The 21,566-nt window shown below is 36.6% G+C and overlaps 1 protein-coding gene across 2 annotated transcripts in view; it reads left to right on the top strand.

Moving 5' to 3' along the window:
• Positions 1–3,381: 3,381 nt before the first annotated feature.
• Positions 3,382–21,566, top strand: part of LOC142352132 (WD repeat-containing protein 93-like) — a 116,504-nt gene continuing 98,319 nt past the window's right edge. For both annotated transcript variants that reach the window (XM_075404512.1, XM_075404511.1), the window contains exons 1-2: positions 3,382–3,547; positions 6,044–6,160. In XM_075404512.1, coding sequence (XP_075260627.1) covers positions 3,401–3,547; positions 6,044–6,160 — 264 coding nt within the window. In that variant the 5' untranslated portion in view covers positions 3,382–3,400. The remainder of the gene's footprint in view (positions 3,548–6,043; positions 6,161–21,566) is intronic.

Below are 21,566 nucleotides of genomic sequence, written 5' to 3'. Positions count from 1 at the left end.
ACCTCACCGTGCGATGCCCATCTCCCCCCAAACCCCACCACACGCACATTCGATAAAGCTTAAGCTAGGCTCCCTAATGCGTAGCTGGCTACTCGCGAAGCCAACTGCTCGCAAGTCGTTTGAGAGCAATTCTCATGACGTTAGTCGGTTATGTTTTTTTTTTGAGTTATGGTTTTATTTAAACCGTAGATCATACCGAGACATCTTTTTTTAAATGCGGTATCTGAGCCGACCTGTTATTCGCGTTTTCTTCGTTAAGTTTTTTTTATTTTTTGTTAGGACCTTTGTCTTCACCTGTACTTAAAATCCGCTTTTGTTTATTCATAAATGCATTTTTTTATTGAAATGCGTACATGACGTCATTTTTCACGCTCATGGAGAGTTTTTGTTCGCGTTAATATTTTTCGAGCATACGTGCTTGCCTCTCTCAAAACGAATTTCTCCCATTGATTTTATGCTCACTTGCATGGGTGTAGTTTAGTTGAATTGAGATTAAGAATATAATTGAATGTTATCCGAGGGCTTCTTTGCTGGACATAAGGTTAAAATAATTAAAAAAAAATACAACGACTAGAAGGAAAACTTGCTTTTTTTTAAAAAAAAAAAAATTTAATGGTATTTTGGGACTACATGTGTACAAAGCTATCGGTGTTTCTGTTTTCTGACATACAAGCTATGTTTTATCGGCATAATTTTATTGGAAAATAGTTTTGCTGAATTCAAAAACCGCTTATTTTTTAAGTATCTGTAAAATTTGGAAAACGAAAAAGAAAAATTGATAACAGTTGGTTTAAGTTGTAACTGGAACTAGTTACATAATATCGTGAAAACCATGTCTTGGCCAAAACTGATGCTAACATTGCTGAAAAAGTGTGTAGAACAGCCGTTTGAAGACAATTCCCTTTCGAAATAGATATAGTTAAACACGAGCAATCCTTAATTAATGATGTTGAAGAGAAGTGTGTTTCAAATGGCTTGATAAATTCAAATCGGATGCGCTAAGACCAAAAACAATTCTGGTCCTTGTCAAAAGCGAGCATTTTGCACGCAAAATCGTGGCTCGAGCTTCAAATATCAAAACCAATGAGGACAAGATTTATGGAAATGTCTTTATAAGCAGACCCCTTGATAAATGAGCAATAGCGAAAAATCAGTTTCTCATATCGAAGAAAATTGATTATTGCGAAAAGCAGGAAAAATGTAAGTTGGGATCCTTAAAACTATATCTTTACAATGTATTTTTCCCAATAGATTTGAAAATTGACTATCCAGAACAAACATCCATCCTTGTTTGAACCTTCTTCTTTTAATTGCCAAAGCCGCTTTTTTAACAAAAAATGCACAGCTCCCGCTCAAACTTTGCAACCATTGGAGTGAACGACGTGTTATCTATTTGCGAAAGGGTTGATCAAAGTCATTGAAATGCGGAACTCTTCTTGGACTTATTTTATATCTGCATATGAGACAGACGTAGTAACAATTGCTGAATCATCTCGTGGCAGAACTTTGTTATTAAAGCGTGCTACATGTCATCACAGTTATGTTTACTAAACGATTACAACGCTTACTCCCTCCAGCACCTTCGGCGGGAATCAGTGCGCTTACTCCGTCCCTCAATTTACTCCCCCCCCCCCCCCCCCTCCAGACCCTCGCCCCAACCCAGGAACAAGTTCTTGGCACTTCTCTTTGTACAATGGCAGATCTTCTCAACTATGAAAATATTTTTAGGTTGATCACAAAATTATTATCGGGTAATTCGTTCTCCGGCTGTCGACTGAGTTGATCACAATTATAGCGAATTCAGCGAGAAAAGCTTATTGAATGAATGGAGGCTTTGATGTTACAATCCCGGGTCGGCCTATCTTAGATACCATACTTAAGATCATTTATGGTTCCATCCACGGAAGGCCAAATATTCGTGTATGATCTTAGCATGGTATCCTAGATACCATAAATAGTCGGGTGTATGATATCTAAGATAGTCATTAATGATGGCCATTAGGAAAAATATTGGAGGAGTAGGGTATTAAAAAATACCTGAAATTTGCGAGAATTTTGTATCAAAACAGGATAATGCTAAATGTAGAAAAAGAGGTACTCGAGAAACAGTAGGTCAAGGGCCGTTAGAATCAGCAAACACTTATCTTGTTAAAACGTCTGAAACTGTTCTAGTTTTTGCCTGAAAACTCCCTAACATGATGTGAAAAGCTTTTTCGAGTCACAAATGAAGTTGAACAAAAGAGTTTTATGATCTTGTATGGGCCATAAAAGCCTATGGCCTTGAATATGGTACACAAGACACCATAGAACTTTTTTTCTTGTTGAAGGCCAATGGAAACTACGATATTCGTTGTAATACGCGATCTAAAAGACGTCATTTGAGATCACCTTTAATTTTTTATGGGCTTATGTATGGTATCAGAGAAGCCAAACAACCATTCATGTCTTACCTTTGGTTTCCAAGAAACATTTATAGTCGCCAACGTGGGGTAGAAGATTATTTTGGCCACAACCAATTCCTCTTTCTCAAATTAATCTTTACTTCACCTAGAATAGGAATTTTTATCTCTCATTAACCCCCCCCCGCCCCTGAAAAAATTAAGTGCGGATAACAAATCATATGAAATTATTCTTACCGTTAAAATTTCGAAATGTTACTTATTGTCTGCTCCGTAATAGAAACGGCTGAGACACTGCATCTGAGATTACAATGATCTGAACGATCTTATATTAACAAAAATCATTTGATCCGTACTGTTTCGCAAATGTTGATTTATTAGTTATTATATGGTATGACTGGTTACGCTCGCATTTACACCAGTTCTATCAAAAACCCGTCTCCGTTCTTCTCTCAAGGAGGATATAATTAAAAACCTCTGAACAAAAAACTAGCCCGCAACTTGGGTTAGATTGCACTAGTTTTGTAATTCAAATTTTAGTAGATTTTGAATAGGTTTACTTTTAAAGCACAGAATTGACAAACCGCTTGATTTCCTACTTATCATATTCGCCGAGGTTCTCTGTCTTTTATGAGTCAGAACAGTTCAATATTTTAATTTCAGTTGAAAATTAGTACTGAAAATATACAAATTGTGCCTAATTTTATCTATTCTGAACAATACAACGAAATTTGTCTGAGCTGTGAATATTTGGATATTTTCTGCCACTCTACCGTCACCACAGTTGTAGCGCTCGTCCAATTTTATTGTAAAAGATTATGTAAAAATATGAGAAATGATCTGCGAGGTTGCGACAAACAGAAAAGAGATGAGCGATTCGAGCATATTTAGCATAATTGAAATAAATTAAATCGTGGACGTCTATTTTGAGTCTGTCATGTCATGCGGTGAAGGTTTTTTATTATTATTTTGTTTCAGATAGTTTTGTTGTGTATATAGCAATGCCGGTGTATTTGCGTAAAGAGGAGGGGGAACCCTCCCTCCAGACACCCTCCATTACTGAATTCAAGTTGAAGGACGATGACTTCATTCTGGACCCAGAGATCCTATTTGACTACTTGCCTCAGCCATACAGGATGATCGATAAGGTAAAATTTATCTTCGTTTAAGTTCAAATTTGTCCCTGCCCATTTTTTTATATAACCCACAAAACTCTCATGCTACCTTGTCAGATAATGATTTATTGAGCAAAGGCACGGGGGGTATTCCATGCCTTGCATATTTTCATCTACCTCTAAAATTTTACGCACACGTGGCTGACAGTGCTTTTCGAGAGAGACAAATTTAACCAAATGTTGTCGGAAAAGTCACCTAAAATTGGCAGATTTCAATCGTGCAAAAATATAAACTGAAATTGTTGTTTTGACGGATTAATTGTATTTGTAAAATCTTCGTTAAAAACGTAATTCTGTCAATCGCTCTTCCAACAGGAGCAGGATTGATCCGCAGTATTAAAGATGCTGTTTACTTTTCCTTGTTCATGCCAATCCGGATTGTTTGTTGTCCCAGTGTCTGATAGAATTGTACAAGTTACCTAATTTTTGTTTAATAGCCGCACAGCGATAGCTGGGGCTATTATTAATAGCCGCACAGCGATAGCTGGGGCTATTATTGGCCTTCTCTTGGTTTTTACAATTCAAGAATTTGAATTGTATTGGGGCGCTGTCTTTTTTTACGACTCGAAGAGGAGTATTGGAGAAGTCCTTTTTTTAAATCAATTTTATTGGAGTGATTTTTGAAGCGGGAAATGAAACGCGTGAAAAAAATTGGAGTGATTTTGGCGCTGAACAAAAGTGAAGAGCGGAGCGAAAAGAAAGTGGTTTTTGTTCATACCGCTGTTTTTGAGAGAGCGAGAAATTGCTGTGTGAAAAATTTTCTCTAGGCGAGCAAAATTTTTTTGTTCACGTGCGGCATTTTAAAGCAGTTTTTTTCATTTATTTTGGTTAAGAGGTTTGGTTATGATTTTGTCTTAAGTTTGGGCTCGTATCGGTAGGGGTTTGAAGGTTTCTGGAAATTCGTATGAATTTTGTGATAATTCGGGGGTTTTTAATGTATTTTGCTGATTTTCGGGCTAATTTTTGCGTTTTTTGACGATTATTTTTTTACTGGCTCAAATGGGTATTGAAGAAACCCCTTCTACTTGAGCAAATTTATGATAACAATTGGTTACAGTTTTGTGGGTAAGAATCATTTTTTTTGTTGAGAAATATGACAAAAAAATGGCGAAAATTGGAACTATTTTTCTTAATTTTTTGCAGTTTTTCGTTTTTTTTTCTGTTTTTAGCTAAGTTTCTTTGCCTATTATGACTTGTCTATTGTATTGCGAGCATCTGGAGACCCTATTGGCTGAAGGGATTTTTTTTGGATTTATATGTTTTTTGAAATGTTAAAAAAATTTAGTAACTTTTTTCAGTGAAAGTTGTTTTTAAGAGCTTTTTTTTCATAATTTAGCCTAAACTATTTTAAATTCACATAAGTGTTTTTTTAAGTACTAGTTGTTTTGATAAAGTTAGATTGGCAGAGATAGTTTTTTCGGGATCTCAATTTATAACAAAGTTTGTTCAGATTTTTTATCATATTTTTACAGATTTGATTTTATTGTTTTCAATTTTTTGTTTCATGACATTGTTTCAATATAATCATAAATTAGTGAAAGCACGTTTTGTTTGATGAGTAGTTGGATGGCGTTTGAATGGATTTTCTCTTCGAGTCGTTTCCGGAATTCTTCCGGCTATGTTTTTTTTTAAGATCTGTTCACACATTTTCATGATTTTTGAAGTCAAATTGGAGTAGTGATTTTGGTCACGCCGAAACAGGAAGTGGAGCGAAAAAGCGAGTGGTTTTGCGGCGTGAAGTTTTTTCGCTCTAAATTTAAAGTAGAGTCAGAAAACGGTGTTTGAACAAAAATTCGCTTTCTCACTAGTGATTTTTTGTTCACATGCAGCAATTTCACTTTGATTTTTACTGTTTTTTCGAATTTTTGGATCGAATTTTTTTCTAAATGGTTTTCCCAATCCATTCATAGTCCGTTCTAGGTCTAGTTTTCTGTTTAGTCAATAAAAATTCTTTGAATTGTACGTCAGGACTTGACCTGCTATGTTTTTTTATTTCGTCGTCTTGATTTTTGTTACGACCATATGACGTCACAGCCACTTTTTGTTCATTCGTTCATGCAATTTCAACTGAATTGCATGTGTGACGGCATTTTTCGCTCTTAGTGGAGCGAGTTTTTTTTTGTTCATTCGCGTGATTTAATTTTTGGTCACACTTGACGTACCTCACTCAAAAAAATGAATTCCTCACTTTGAAATTGACTTTTATTTACTTTAGTTCAAAGAGATATGGTCAAATGGGTGTGTGTCACTCTAAATGAAGGTTATTTGAGATCAGCTAATAGAGGCAGCAATAACTTATACAGATTTTTAATCAAAATATAACAGATCAGCCTTCAATGAAAAGACAATTTTTTTTGGTCTCTTTACTGTTTTTTCGAGACTGCCGATCTACGAATCTATTGCGGCTATTTTCTGGCAATCTGCCAGCTATGTTTGTTAATATTGCAAATCCAGAAATAGTCCTTTTAGATGCTGGAATTGGTGCTGGACATCACATGGGAGAAGATAGAAGTCATTGAGGCGGAGAAGGCTCGAAGGGCTGCAGAGAGAAAAGTCCCAATATACAGTAGTCCCGACGAAGTGCCTGTAAGTATACCGAAAATCATCAGCATTTTTTGAGACGGAAGGGGTGCTTTTATGGGGGGGGGGGGGGGACTGGAACTGTTATAGCAAAGGAAATTTTAACCTTGATTGCAAATCACAATCACCTGCCTGAATGTTCTCTTGGTCACAACATCACTCTTAAATGACTTGCGCTTACTTTACAGGAGGAGTTAAGATCTACTGAGGATTTCTCTAATTGTAGGTTATGTGAGGGACCAATTCATCTAAATCAAGATCAAGCATCATACCTTTCTTCCGAAAGGCTGCTGTCTAGTAGTCTTACTTTTTCCTTGGTATTCGAAAAATTTTGGCCTCCTCGAGATTCATTTTCTTTCTAAAAGCCGCAAAGCGATAGCTGGAAGCTTCATTGGTCTCATTAAAAAAAGCCAAAGTGAGTTTACGAACCAATTTAACCACGAACCAACCCGATTAGTTCTTATAATTTTCTCTTTTTATAAATCGAACAGTCCTTATGGTTTTCTCTTTTTTTTGATAAGTGGAGCGAACATTAAAGCCGGAAGTTGAAATTTTGCTGAAAGAGAGTTTTTGTTCATTCGCAAAACAGAGCTAGGAAAGTAGGTGTGAAACGTTTTCTGCGTAGAGAGAGAGAACTTTGTTTACGCGCGGTATTTTCATGTTGTTTCTTTTAATTTCAACATTATTGACCGAATTTTTTTGAAGCGTAGCTTATCAATGATGAGGGCGTGTTTAGAGGCAAATTGAAACTGTTACCGATCGAAGCTGGAACTTTCAAGAAAGAGTTAAAGGTCAAACGTGAACACTTGATTCTAACCAAAAACTGCTAGCCAAATATCACCTCTATAAGTAACCATGGAAAACTGTAAGGAATCAATTCTATTTTGTAACAGCCGCCGTCAACCTCTCAAAGGCTATTTTTTACGCGCTCTCCTTTTTTTTACGACTCGAAGAGAAGTATTAGTATTCTATAGTTTTTAATACTCAGAGGAGAGTATTGGTGTTGTACAGCAAGATTTTTTTTAGCTGAGGCAAAATTGTTAATGACTTGAACCTTGACATCTTTGATTTCGTACATTGACTTCTGTTTATATACTAACAGAAGTCCCCCCCCCTCCCTACTTATCTATCCCGGCGCCTACTCTCTTCTCTTTTCTCTTTGATATTACTGATTTCAATATTAAGTTGCAAAGTAAATTTCACGACTCTTTGAGTCGTTTCCGGTGTTATGTTTTTAATCCGATTTACCTTTTTTGAGTTTTACACATGTCACAAATTAGACGCTTCACTGCTGACTCACCTCATTCACTGTTTCAGCTGAATGGAATGGATAATTCATTCAGTAATGTACCCGAACGTGTTCAGGATCAAAGTACGAAATGAAACGAAACGTGATAAATCGATAAAGACCGAGCAATAAGACTTAACGAATAAAGACTTTTTACATTAAGTCATCAAAGTTCCTTAGAGTAAAATAAACTGCTGACTGGTGATTGTGTTATGCTTATTATCACGCAATTTGCAGGTTGCATTAACCATGTTCAACGAATCCAATGAAACTGCAGACCAAAATAGAGTAATTGTTGACACTAAGAAAAAGTTAGGCAGTAATTTTGATCACTTTTATTCGAACTGTTTCAGTTCAAGCTTTTAGTTTTGCAACGCCTCTTTTTCCGGCAATCGACAGGCTGTTCAAATCTAGATTCCATGTACGCACTGTGAAGTCATCGGTTTCATTTCGTTTTTGTCATGCCTTTTGAAACAAGCTCAATTGGTTGGTTTCCTCTGGGTTTTCTTCTGGAAGTGACACCAGATGTAATCTAAGTTCAGTGCAATTTCTGTCGTTTTCTTTCATTTTTACTAATGGTTTAAGTTGTGTTATTTCGGATATTCATTTTTCAGTGCAGCCACTGAAGTTTAAATCTTAAGATACACAATTTAAAACAAGATTTTCATTTAGTTTTTCGACGTTTTTGTTCTCTTGTTTTCAACTAGCAATTGGCTCAATTGGAACGGTATCGCGTTCGTTGATGACTTTTTTAAATGAATTTTAGTGTTTGTTTTTCTGTTTTAGATCTGTGAAGTTTCCACAAAAGTTATCTGCTTTATGCTTTCCCAATTTGTCGGGTTACAGAGTTCAGAATTGGGGAGACGGGCTATTTCGTGACAGTAGTAATAGTTCAGCAGATCAGGGGGGGGGGGGGTAAAAGGAAGTACCTATGTATTAACATTAGGTATAGCCTCCTACCCTCCAATTTCCAAAGATGTACCTCCTCACAGCATGATAACCAAGCTGTTCACACGAAGGGGATTAGCAAGATAATCCTTCAATAAAAATTTAGGATGACTCATTTACAGTTACGTACGACTTTTCAAAAATGTACCTCACAGCATGACACCCAAGCTGTTCACACGAAGGGGATTAGCAGTGCCTTAACAACAAATTAATAAGGTCATTTACCTTTTCCCATATTACACTTTACTAATTGTAAATTTCCAAAGATGTACCTCACAGCGTGACACCCAAGCTGTTCACACGAAAGGGATTAGCAAGATAATCCCTCAATAACAAAATAGTGAGGTCATTTACCCATTCCAATATTACACTTTACTAATGTCGAATTCCAGAGATATACCTCACAGCGTGACACACAAGCTGTTCACACGAAGGGGATTAGCATGACAGTGCCTTAACAACGAATCAGTAAGGTCATTGACGCGCTTCCATATTACACATTAATAATGTAAATTTTCAAAAGTGTACCTCACAGCATGATACCCAAGCTGTTCACACTAAAGGGATTAGCAAGACAGTGTCTTAACATCGAATCAGTAAGGTCATTGACCCCCTACCATTTTACACTTCAATAATGTAAATTTCCAAAAACGTACCTCACAGCATGACACCCAAGCTGTTCACACGAAGGGGATTAGCTATAAAATGTTTAAATATTACATTAGATATGATGACTCACAGTTATGTACAGCTTACGTGATTTTCAAAAATGTACCTCACAGTATGATACCCAAGCTGTTCACACTAACGGGATTAGTAAGATAGCGTCTTAACAACAAATTAATAAGGTCATTTACCCACACATTCCCATATTAACAAAAAAGTACAATTTTTTATTTTTGATTTTTACAGATTTTACAATTTTTTAAATCAATTTCTTGTTTAAAATAGCGTTTTACTGTGTCGTTTTAAACTGAAGTTCCGATTTTCCGATTTCAGAAAAAGTTGTATTATTGTTTTGAAAATGTCCATTTCTTATTTTTTTTAGCCAATCACATAATTTGTCAGATCTGCTTTTGGAATGATGATGCTGAAAAACATTATCGATTCATTTTGTCTTTTGTCTCGGTTGAACATAAGTAGCCTAAAAAAATGCAAAATACTCCAATTCTTCCTTTACTTCCTTCAACATCTTTTCTTTCTACTTTTCATTCAGATTTAGATTTTGTTCCTATCACGGAAGCATCAATATTTAAAACGGTAGTAACCGATAACAATTTGGAATTGTCTTTTGAGGTGGATTGCACTAGAGTAACAATTAAAACACAGACTACTAGCTTGACACTTCCGAAGAATTTGTGGAGAACTTTAGAGGCAGCTAGACATCATAACCTCCACCTAGCCGAAGAAAAAGTCAACAATTCATTGCTTTCTCTCCAAACTTATTTTCAAACCATTGAAAGAAATCGAAAAGAACAAGGGTTTCACCCGTTGAAAGACAGCAAAGGTATTATGTTCCCGTACTCTCGTGACATAAATCACTACGGTGTTTGTTGGGTAGAAGACATGTTCTCCAAGCATGCTGACTCATTTTCTAAAAACCCAGAACCCTTCAATCTGCCCAATTTCAAAGACCTTATTCTTCCTCCGATCCAGGAAACTGACAATGAAGAGACTCAATCATCTCATCAAAATATTCCTTTCTCGAACTATAGGTGTTCTCCAATAGAATAGTGAGATAACTTGCTTTTGTTCGATGCTAAAATTTCCCTCACGTGACTAAATATAGAAAACTCATCTTTGACATCACGTGATGTTACTAAAAATAGAAGTGACATAACTATTACGTCATGATGCACACTCTATTTTCATTGGTTGCGATTTATTTTATAACATCTCATTGGATACGAAGTTTATTTTTCGCTACTGTTCTCGTTCTTACTTAAATTTCAATGGTTCAAGGTATCAAGCCCTTTCTTGAAGACAATTTATTCATTTGTTTCTTTCCACTCTCAATATTCAGTTACCCTTGTATACACAAAATTTTCTACTTTAAAAACTTTACATACTCCACATTCTCACTTCACAGATGGATCAAAGCTCTGTCTCTCCTAACTCCAAAAAACCATTCTCCTTTCCCATCCGCAAACGAGATTACAAAGGAAAACCAGTTGCTCCTTCACCACAGTTGGAAAACCACAATGAGAGCATGTTTTCTCTATTTAAAGAAAACAACGATAAAAAAGACAACACCGACCCAAAACCAAATGAGGAGCACGATGGAAGAAACAACTGTTGGTGCTTTCAAGAATACGGGAATCGCAAGTTTCAAATCAGCATCCCAGAGGAAACCGTCAACACAAACTCTAACTGGACTCACTTGAAAGTATTTCGCGAAAATGTGGAAAGTGAATATATTCTGCATCAATTTCTGATGCTATCGGCCAGAGAATTGAAGCTTGTTATTGAAAAGATACCTGAGATGATAAAAGAAGCACTACTGTTCGAACCAACTGTAGGTACTGCGAAGCTGGTGATTGACGAAACTGTGTTCCAACCAACTGATGTTGAGGAAAAAACAAAATTTGATGTGTTCTGGGAAGTGAGTGAGACTGCTCGACGGAAGGTGTGTGTGACTAAAATATTTTTCCAAGATGACCCGAATCGATGTTACTTCACAATCAAGCTGTTCACACGAGGGACTGAAAAGGACAATTTTAGAAGGAAATGCTTTCTTTCGGTCAGAATTGGTGAGATGGAGAAGCTACACAGAATGAGTGATGAAATTAATTCAGTGCTGAACAAAGTCAAAATTCAAAAAAGATCGCAAAGTGCATAACAGTAATTGTAAATTTTTTATATTGTATGTTGTGATGTTTGTATTTAATCACTTTTTAAATTTTAATGTTCCAGTACAGTTGCTTGATATGAACATTGAGGAAATTGTAGTGTTAGAGAAAGAAATCAGTAAACTATTTGTTGGAAATACAAAACGCAAAAATTATTTTTTGGCTGTCTGTCGAAGCTTGAACAAAAATGTAGATCTGGATAAAATCAACAGAGAAGCTCCGTTTGGGGGACTAATAGGAGTTGGTGACTCAAAGTTAGAAAAACTTCTCAATTGGTCAAAAGTTTTTCGATTACACGCTACATTTCATGATGCCGCAGGATACCTGAAAACAAATCTAAATATTGGCCCTGGATATTGTTACGTTGTTCCATTTTTTAATTCTATATTGAATTTTTGTTTCTTGGGACATATAACAGGTCTTGCATATTGTTTTTTTTTGAAAATGTTACCACGATTCCAATTAATCAAAGTGTGAATCATTATTACCTAAAGACGAACAAAAATCAGTTGCTCTCTAATGACAGATCATCTCAATCACGCATCTGACTTTATTTTTGATAATAACAATCAGGAAAGACCTCCTTGGAAAATCTGTGGTCGCACTTGCTCTCGAACAGCTTTTTTTGTCAATATTTCAGTGCTTAGTTGTATTAGTACTGCTTCTGTTTTCAATTATTAATCTTATTTTTGCTAGAACTTGTGACGAACGAACAGTTTGGATTGCTATTCTTTCAAGTGCCGTTGGTTATATACTTCCTAATCCCCGAACATAAAATGAACAAAATCATTTCATCAAACGAACGAATTCTGATGTATCTTGTTGGTCCTTCAGGATCTGGAAAAACTGTTTTTATCAATGATATGCTACGAATGAAAACTTTTCAGCCATCATTTGATCGAATTTTATACTTTTATAAGCACTTTCAGGCAATTTACGACACAATGATTCAATCAATTACAGACATAGAATTCATTCAGGGTGTTGACTTTGATTTAATTGATAACTTACCCGCTGACGGCACTAAATATTTACTTATATTCGATGATTCATTGGACATTCTTTCCAAGTCGGAAAAATTCAACGGAATTGCAACAGCCGGTAGACATCGAAACCTAAATTGTGTATATATCAAGCATAATCTTTTCCATAAAAACAAAACTGGACGTGATGCCGAGCTGCAGACTACTCACATTGTTTTGTTCAAATCACCGAGAGATGTGCAGCAAATTGATATCTTGGGAAGACAGCTAGGTCTCGGAACACAACTAAAACAGTGGTATGATGATGCAACACAAGAATCATTTGGTCATCTTATGATTGATTTGAGACCATCTACACCTGATTTGTTGAGATACTGTTCAAATGTAACATCATTTCATCAGAATTCTTTGTACCGAACAGTCGTGCTCGTATTACTGATATTAATGATAAACGCACAGAACTATTATACTCTGAAGCTCTTTCGCAATCTCAGCAAGAAATTTCAACCAGCTTTCCTTCTAAATTGTCCTAAAGAGTTCATCAGATTTCTCTGAGTGTATTGTAAACTTGATTGAAGGAAACCTCACAGGAGTAAGAAAAAATCAGTTTGTTCGCTTCCAAAAACAACTTAGAAAGCTCACGTCAAAATCAACAACCCTCAATTCCAGAAGACTTATATTGGGCTCGAAAGCTGGAATAACAATATTAAATTACATATATCAACCTTGTATAAACAAATTTTCAAATTTCTTCAATGAGTGAGGTCAAAAAGTTTGTTCTTGTTCCAAAAGAACTGTGGGAGACCAGAAAAAGGAAATTACCGGAACCCTCCTGCGAGATCTATAAAAAGGAAGAAACTGTTTTTCCAGTTATCAAAAAAGCGAAAGAAGAAATTAGTTCCGAAAAAACCGAGCGTCCACCTAAAGAACTTAAGACAGATCTGGAATTTCACTATAAGAACAGTCCCGAGACATTGAAAACTTTGAAAGAAATTTACGAAAACAAACGGTTGAAAGTTTCTCTTTCCAATACAATTATTGTTGACAACGTTGACACTGGAGTTGATATAAAAACATTCCTTCATTCAATCAAATTGAAAAACGCTCCAGTTGATCCAAACTATTTCCTATTTCTTAAAGTTCTAAATCTGAGACCATATCTGGTTAAAAACAACATTTTGAGGACACAGTATGGTTCAGACTGGTTCAATTACAGTTTCAGATAGAATCAAATTGCAGAAGTTGTATAAAGGGAAGGGAGCAACAGCTTTCGGTTCTATCAACAACCTAACAAAATCAAGTGGAATAAGTCGCGAGAAAGTTACAGAATTTTTACAATCAAAAGACTCTTATACGAAGTACAAAAGGATCAGAAGAAAATTTCCCCGGCTAAATGCTCATGCTCGCTATATTGATGAGATTTGGTGTTTGGATCTTGCACAAATGGATAAACTATCACAATGGAACCGAGGTATCAACTTTTTACTCGTTACTGTCGATGTTTTTTCTCGATTCTTGCGAGTAGAAGCATTACGAAGCAAAGGAGCAGAGGGTGTGAAAGCAGCTTTTATCAAAATGTGAAAAGGACACATTATCTTACATCAAAGACCTGCAAATGTTTGTTGACATCATCAACTCTAGAATAAATCGAAGTATTGGTTTGGCACCCAAAAATGTAGTAAATGCTGACTTTTTGACTGTCATGTACAAGCGGATGAAACTACGAAAAAACAAGTAGCCTAATTTTAAAGTAGGTGATAAAGTTCGGTTGGTATTAGCAGGGCACAATTTTCAAAAAGGATATAAGCCTCACTATGCACATGAAATTTTCCTAATTCGAAAAATAAACACTTTGGCTCCTTTCCCGACTTTCTTTGTTGTTGATCAGAAAGGAGAAAACATTGATGGAATCTTTTACGAGCAAGAATTGTCAAAAGTTAAATAATCATTTTTCAATTAGTCGCGCTAGAAAATGGACGGTTACAATGTGCCTTATTTTAAAGGAGTTCCTCGTCAGAGAGGGCGTGGCTTTGGAGCCTTGACTAGAACAGTCGCTAGAACAACTCTCCCAATTCTCAAGAAATACGTTTTACCTGCAGCAAAAAAAATTGGACGAGATGTAATCGAGTCAGCCATTCCCGAAATTGGAGGTGTTTAATCAGGACAGACTTCAATTAAAAGAGCAGTAAAGAAGACTGCGAAATCAACAATACGAAAACAAGTTGGTGGTGGTATGAAAAAGAGGAAAAACACGAGACAAAGTATCGTTCGGCAAAAAATTCGGAAAGACTTTCTGAAGAACCTTGACTAATCATTTTCCCAAACAAACGTCACAGAGTACAGTCAAACATCATGAATTCGTTTTATCTTGAATTAGTATCCAACGCTTCCTCTCAAGTTTATCCTCAAAATACAATGGCTTCATTCACTAATTTTCTTCCCGACAAAATTGAACTGGATGGATCTTGGGATGTAGCTTTAGTCGAAGTATCATATCCCGGTATATGTTATAACGTTGAATGAGGATTGATGACCTTTCACTATGATGAGAAATTTAAGCATGTCTTTGCCATTCCACCAGCAGTTTTTAACTCTATGGATGAATTTGTAAAGAGTCTTACAGATATTCCCAAAAAAGCACGACATCCCAAAAACTTAGATCCTCAATTTTCCATCAACATCGACAAAAAAAGTCGAAGACTAACTTTTTGCAATAGAGAATCTCAAAATGTATCATTCAGCAAAAGTTTGGTTGCTAACTTGGGCGTTGAAGCTGACAAACCTGTTATGCCTTATTCGAAAAGATCATACAACACCAAGTTCTGGGCAACGGCAGATCTCCCCTTTGATATTACTGGAACACATAGTTTTACTCTATTTGGATATAGTTGAACCCAATTCAGTCGGTGATGTGAAATGTCCTCTTCTACGCTCCTTTCCATTCAAACACCGAGAGTTCCATAATGATGAGATTTTTAAGAGATCGCAGGTTCTGAGTTATCGCAGTTTCGAACACTTGAGATTCCATAAAGTAATCAAATCGAACTTCCACAGTATCCATGTAGAATTAAGAAACGCTGCTGGACACCTTGTTCCCTTCTTCCCTATTGGTCAAGTTCAACTTACTTTATTATTCCAGAAAAAATCTTGATCATTTCCTCAATTATCATTATAAAAAACGGTCGGCTAAAATGAATTCCTTATCTCACTCTATGCTCGACTTTTTTGGGAAAGTTCCAATTTTAGACCCAATTCTTTGGTCCAATGAACAACAAATTTTTCCAACAAATTCCCTAAACGAGTCAACAATCGAATTTCAATTGGAAACTGATCGTAATATTTTCACTGACTTGCGATCTACTCGATTATTCATCAGAGGAAGGGTTATTAAAGGCGATCGAACACGTTTGGATAATGCCGAAGAAACATTATTGGTAAACAATGCTCTTCATTCACTTTTCTCTAATTGCGAAGTCTATCTAAACAATGAACAAGTTCACAGTGCCAATTCTCTTTATGCTCATCAAGCTTTTGTTTCTGCTGAGTTTTCAGGTACAAAAGGAACGAAGGAAAGCTTGTCTCAATGTCAAGGATATCGATACGAGATTGAGCCAAACGATTTTAATAAAAGACCATTTACAGATGTTGTTTTTCAAAAAGATAAAGATGAGTTTACTTTTTATGGTCCGTTGGCAATAGGTCTTTTTGCTTGTGAAGCTTTACTTCTCCCAAATGTCAACCTCAGACTGAAATTGATCCGGTCTTCTCCAGCGTTCTATGTGATCGATACTGGTGGGCTGAACTCTGAGGCCTTAATTTTGGAAGCTTGCCTTTTTACTAGACAGGTAGCAATCTCAGATAACTGGATGAGAAGTTTCAAAAGCAGACTGCTTCGAGAACCTGCCATATTTTACTATAATGAAGAACTTCCAAAGACGTTTATTATTCCCGCAGGACAGAACCAGTTTATACAAGAAAATATATTTTCAAACAAACCAATTCGAATGATTGATATTGCTATGAATCTGAATAATGAGTTCAGTGGAACATACAACACGAATCCGTTCCATTTTCGTAAATTTGGTCTTCAGCAAATTAAAATTGTGCGTGGGAATCAAACTATAGTCAACTTGAAAACAGAAAATCACGTGAGAGCTTATGCTGAAACAATGAAAGCGCTCAAGTTTGATGATGACGGTCCTAACATTCAATACAAGGATTTTGAAAACCATTTTCATTTATTTTTCGATCTTACTTCAACACAGGAGGCCAATGTCGAAATGCGTTTTCCTGATGTAGTTGGAGCAGGAATTCGTTTAGAGCTCTACTTTGCTAACAATTTGACCAATACTGTAGAATTATTCGTTAGTGGTGAACGTATAAGTTCAATTGCAATTGATAAGGAGGGATCAGTCACCAAAAATGGATAATCAACAACTCTTACATGTTGTCAACAGGTTCCCACACCTAAAGTTCAAATACCTCGGTTCCTTCCCTGCAGATCTTCGACCAAGATATTTACCTAAAAACACGTTTTGTATAATCAACATAGATCCATCTACTCAACCGGGCTCCCACTGGATTTTGCTTGCGAATAAGAATGGAAAGTTGTTCTACGGAGATTCTATGGGAGAAATGTTGCAAAATTATGGCATCAAGACAAAATTAAACTTTGGTTCATTAGTACAGGAGAAACTCCAAGATTCAGAATTGTGTGGTTTATATGCTATTTATTTTGCACATGTGCTATTTTCTAAAGTTTCGTCTAAATATTTAAATGATTTTCATATATTGAAGTTCTTTGCTGATGTTTTGAAAGTTTTGACAACCAAAATCTTTGTTTAATCGATAATTCGTAAAATGCTGCAAATGGTTTTCAAAACTTTAAAAGTTTGTAAATTTTGTATTTAATTGATTGTATGTGTATTTGTTTCTAATTCATTTGTTTAAAAAAAACGGCTTTTGTTAAAAAGAGATATTGGTAGGAAAACTGTGAATTAAAAACAGAGGCGATATAAATATAAGGCTAAAGAAAACGAGTTATAAATCTAAAGGAGTAGTGTGAATACCATCTTCACAGACTTTACGCTTGGGATAAAAATATGACAGTCCCACTTTCTTTAGTTCATAGGTACAAATTTTCTTGTTGTCAACAACTCTGAAGCCACGATTTGTTGAATAAACTCGCTCCTCATTGAACAGAACTTTTCTATACTTTTTTAGGGGCTCCTCAATGTTGCTCTTGTTGAGTCCTTTACTTGATAGTTTAACTGTGTCTGTTTCCTCATCGTAACAACAATACGTCTTTGAACAAAGAGCAATCATTTCAGAGCATCTAAATTCTTCCTTAAAAAGTCCAGGAGTTCTCTTGTCAAAGGCAGCATGTTGTCTGCAACATTCTCGTGGGAAGAAATTGCTGCTAGAGTTTGCTGCAAAGTTATCATTGCAGTCGCTCTGTCTCATCCAGTACCACACTGATCGCATTTCTGGTCGAATGTTGTCTTCAATTTTTTCTTCACTAAGGGCCATGTAGAGACTGTCGGTATCCATTTCAATGAGTTCGTACTTGTTCTTATCACAGAAAGGGGTGAAGAAGTTGTATTTAAGTTGTAACATGGTGAGTTTGGCGTACTGGAGGATGAAGAAGCCTACAATTATTGGCTCTTTATGATCGATGCGCGACTTGCTCATTTCTACCTCATATATCTGCTCTGGTAGCTCATTCATAGTCTTGAAAAACCTATTGTTAATAAATTTGTCCACCTGTGATCCTTTCACGTACTTGGTATATGTATGTCGACTACGGTCCATGATCTGATATCCATACGAACTGTTTCCAATCAGCTTCATTGTCTCCGCAACGACTGTTGACTCCTTATTCTGGTCTCCTTCGCGGCGGGCATCGACAACATTCCGAACAAATGTCTCAAAGCAGCGTCGGGGAGTGTATTGAAGAAACCAAAAGACGTCTTTTAGGATAACACCTTTTTCTAGATAAAATAACAAAAGTGGTGTAATAACTGGTCCTCGTTCAAGTTTGAAACTGGAAATGAGCATTTTTCTGGGTCTGGATAGTAATTTGTTGCGTTCTGCAAACTCTTTCATATGGTCCCCAATATCATCTCGTCCCACTTCACAATTCTTGAAAATTGGAGGAAAGTCTTCAAAGCAAGGATACATTTCCTCTGGAACCTCCAGACTACAATCGACGACACCAAACAGTTCTCCACGTTTAATTTTTTCAATGAGCGAGTGCTTGTTCATCGCTGGTTGGAAGGGATAATTTGACTTGAGAAAGTCTTTAACCCCATTTGTGTTTTCGCTCCTCCATTTTTTCCATTGACACTCCCAGATCTCTTCAACAATCAACCCCAATCCCTTCAGGTACTCTCTTCTATCATTGTCACGTTCTCTTCGCTTCAATCCGCTTTCTATGTCCTCGAAGAGAAGCGGTTTTTCCTCTTGACACGGACAAAAATGAAAGAAGCAACCCATCGCTTCAAAAACCGTGTTGCAATGGTTACAAAACCCATCAACTAAATAAGGACCGAGCTTCTTTTGTTTCTTGTGTGTGAACTGGGTTTGTATTTTACAATTGGGGTGAACCTGTTGGAAGTAGTCCATGACCTGCTGTTCAAAGTAGCTTCTCCAGTTCCTGTTTGGATGAAATTTTTTAGTCTCTTCATTGTACTCCCACTTTGTATAGGGTCCTGTTGGCATCTCTTTTGTCATGGAAAAAGGGTACAACTGACTGGCATCTATTCCGACGATGGACTTGCAAACGTTTTCTGACTCTCGAATTTTTGTTTAACCAACTTTTGCATACCTTGTAAAGATAATTGAGGGTCCCCTTGTTAGCCACTTTCGAATGTAATTATCATATTCTTTATCCTTCTCACAAAACGGAAAAAAAGCTGCATCTGTTGACGAATGAAGGAACCTGTTTGCCAAGTTGGGGAGAGTGTAGCCCAACTTCAACATGTCTACTTGTCTTGAGTGGTAAAAACTGATCATTTTCTTCATAGCCTCAAGTGTAGGTTCGACATCTTTGTTATTGTACCACATGAGGAAGTCACGAAACGTCTGCATACCTTTTCTTTCCCATATATTTTGGAGCTCCAAGTAATTTTCTTCGGCATTTTGTGGAACTTTCTTGAGTCTCAACTTCTTCAAAATTTCATCCTGTTCCATTCCACCGTTTTTCAATTCCACGAACTTATCGTAATCGACTGAAAGAACGTTGTGATTCTTCAACTTGCTCCAAAAGCTGTCAATTGGTGGCAGTTGGGATACATTCAACTTCTCAATACTGTCGAACCATTCATAGGGGAAGAAACCTTTCTCTTCACTCGCTCCATAGGCTTTTAGGAAATTATCCAGAGTTGTCGCTCCTCCCAGGAAGTTTAAAATGTCCAGAAACTGTAGACCAAGAAAATTCATGCCAATATATTTATTCCCCATTCGAATCACTTTAGGAATAACGTTTTTTTCTATTAAGAGGTGATGCAGAAGATACTCTTTTATTAGGTTTAAATCATACCGAGAGCTGTTGAATCCGAAAACAGGTATGGTACTGTAATAATTTTCAAAATCTTGTCTCAATTTTGATATCACCCTGAGCTCGCTTCTCAGTCTCCTAATTTCAAGATCTTCGTCTTCCTCCACCTCGGGTTCAGCTTCGTTCTCAAATAAGTCTTCCGCTCCGGTGGGTACCTGCTTGTCTTTCACTGGAACCAGTTGTCGAAGAGCCCAATATTTTTCTTCCAATACCAGTACGAAATCATTGAGTTTCTCCCTCATTAGAAGCGTGCTCTTTTCCGCTATATTACTCAAGCTGGATACAAAATCACGGATTAGTTGAAGCGGATCTTCGTTGCAAATAAAAATTGGTTCGGAGAGCAGATTCGAGGATATTGACACACTAATGGGAACATGTTTTCCTATCCACGAAGTCAATTCTGTGTTTCTGAGTGTATTGTCGGGGACTGTTATTGACTCGAAATCGAATACGATAAGATTAGAAAACAATCTCAGCTCCTGCGGAACATTAATATTTACATCCTCCAAGCGCTCGAAAATAGTTTCTGATAGCTGATAGGTACCTGAGGGATAGTGATGTTTTGTTCTCTCTGAGCAATTCCTCATGTGGACTTCCAAATTATTTGATCTATCGAAAAAGTGATCGCATACGTAGCACCGGAACTTTTTGAGGAATTTGTTGATGTCTGCTGTCCAACAAATGTGATTTTCATATCTCAGTAACGAAGTTGTCTTTGTATATTTCATCGAGGAGCGACGAGTAAGTTCAGCAAGCATTTCCGATTGTTCGTCAAAAAATATTGAGTAAACTTGAATATTTCTGTCAACTAGTGCCTCAAGAACAGGAATATCGTCCTCATGTATTCCTGGAAAGGTTTCGTCATCTCTCCTTGTTGCTGTGAGAAACGTCTGCATCAATTGCATTGTTTTTTGTTGTAAATGAACACTACCATACAAATCGTAAGACAGTGCACGGAACATACACAAGTTGTCTTGGTAGGGCTTTTTTTCGCAATCCGAAACAAAGCACTTAACGTGCTTGTTCTTGAGCAAAACAGATGGAATGTTTTGAGCGATACAACCTAGAGGAACACCACTGAGGAGAAATACAAAGAAAGTGACATTTGTAACGCAATAAAACTTCCATTTTGTGTCTGGACGTTGATTGATTAGATTTGGCAGAATTTCATCTTCTCTCAACTTTGATTTAATATAATTGAGATCTGAGTCATCAGAGAGAACCATCGGATTTAAAAATATGGGGTTGTTATCTGCTGCGTAGTAGTAGCGAAACTCTTCAGGATTTTGCACACTCTGCAGCACGAATCCAAACGAAATATTGATTTTAGCTGAACTGGGTAACTCGTTGTAAACACAATCCAATTTTTCTATCACTGTTTCATGATTGATCTCTATTATTTTGAAGTTGTTAACTTTCTTTCGGGACAATTCAAGAACCGAGTCTCGCAGAAAGTGTTGAACCGTTTGAAGTTCACTGTGAAGAGCGGGAGATTCTCCATTGATAGATAAGTCAACTTCATCGTAGGTTCTAGGAATTGAACGTTGGTGACTTTTTCTTTTGTGATGAAGGAGTTGATAATACGTAGAGAAGGATAAGGGACAGCTGCTACAAGAAAACTTCTTCTTGATAATCAGAGACGGTGCATGTACAGAAGCAATGTGCTTCTGCAATTTTGCTTCGTCCGGAAATGACTGTGAGCATTGTGAACATCTTTTGCGTGTAGCTTCTGATGTCTGCTCATGTTGGATTTCATAATAAGCTTATTGCAGGAAGAACACTGTTC

This window comes from Convolutriloba macropyga, chromosome 13, assembly GCF_964194025.1.
Source record: "Convolutriloba macropyga chromosome 13, txConMacr16.3, whole genome shotgun sequence".
Classification (NCBI taxonomy): domain Eukaryota; kingdom Metazoa; phylum Xenacoelomorpha; order Acoela; family Convolutidae; genus Convolutriloba; species Convolutriloba macropyga.
The sequence above is the reverse complement of the archived record's forward strand: the minus strand, read 5'-3'. Positions and strand labels throughout refer to the sequence as shown.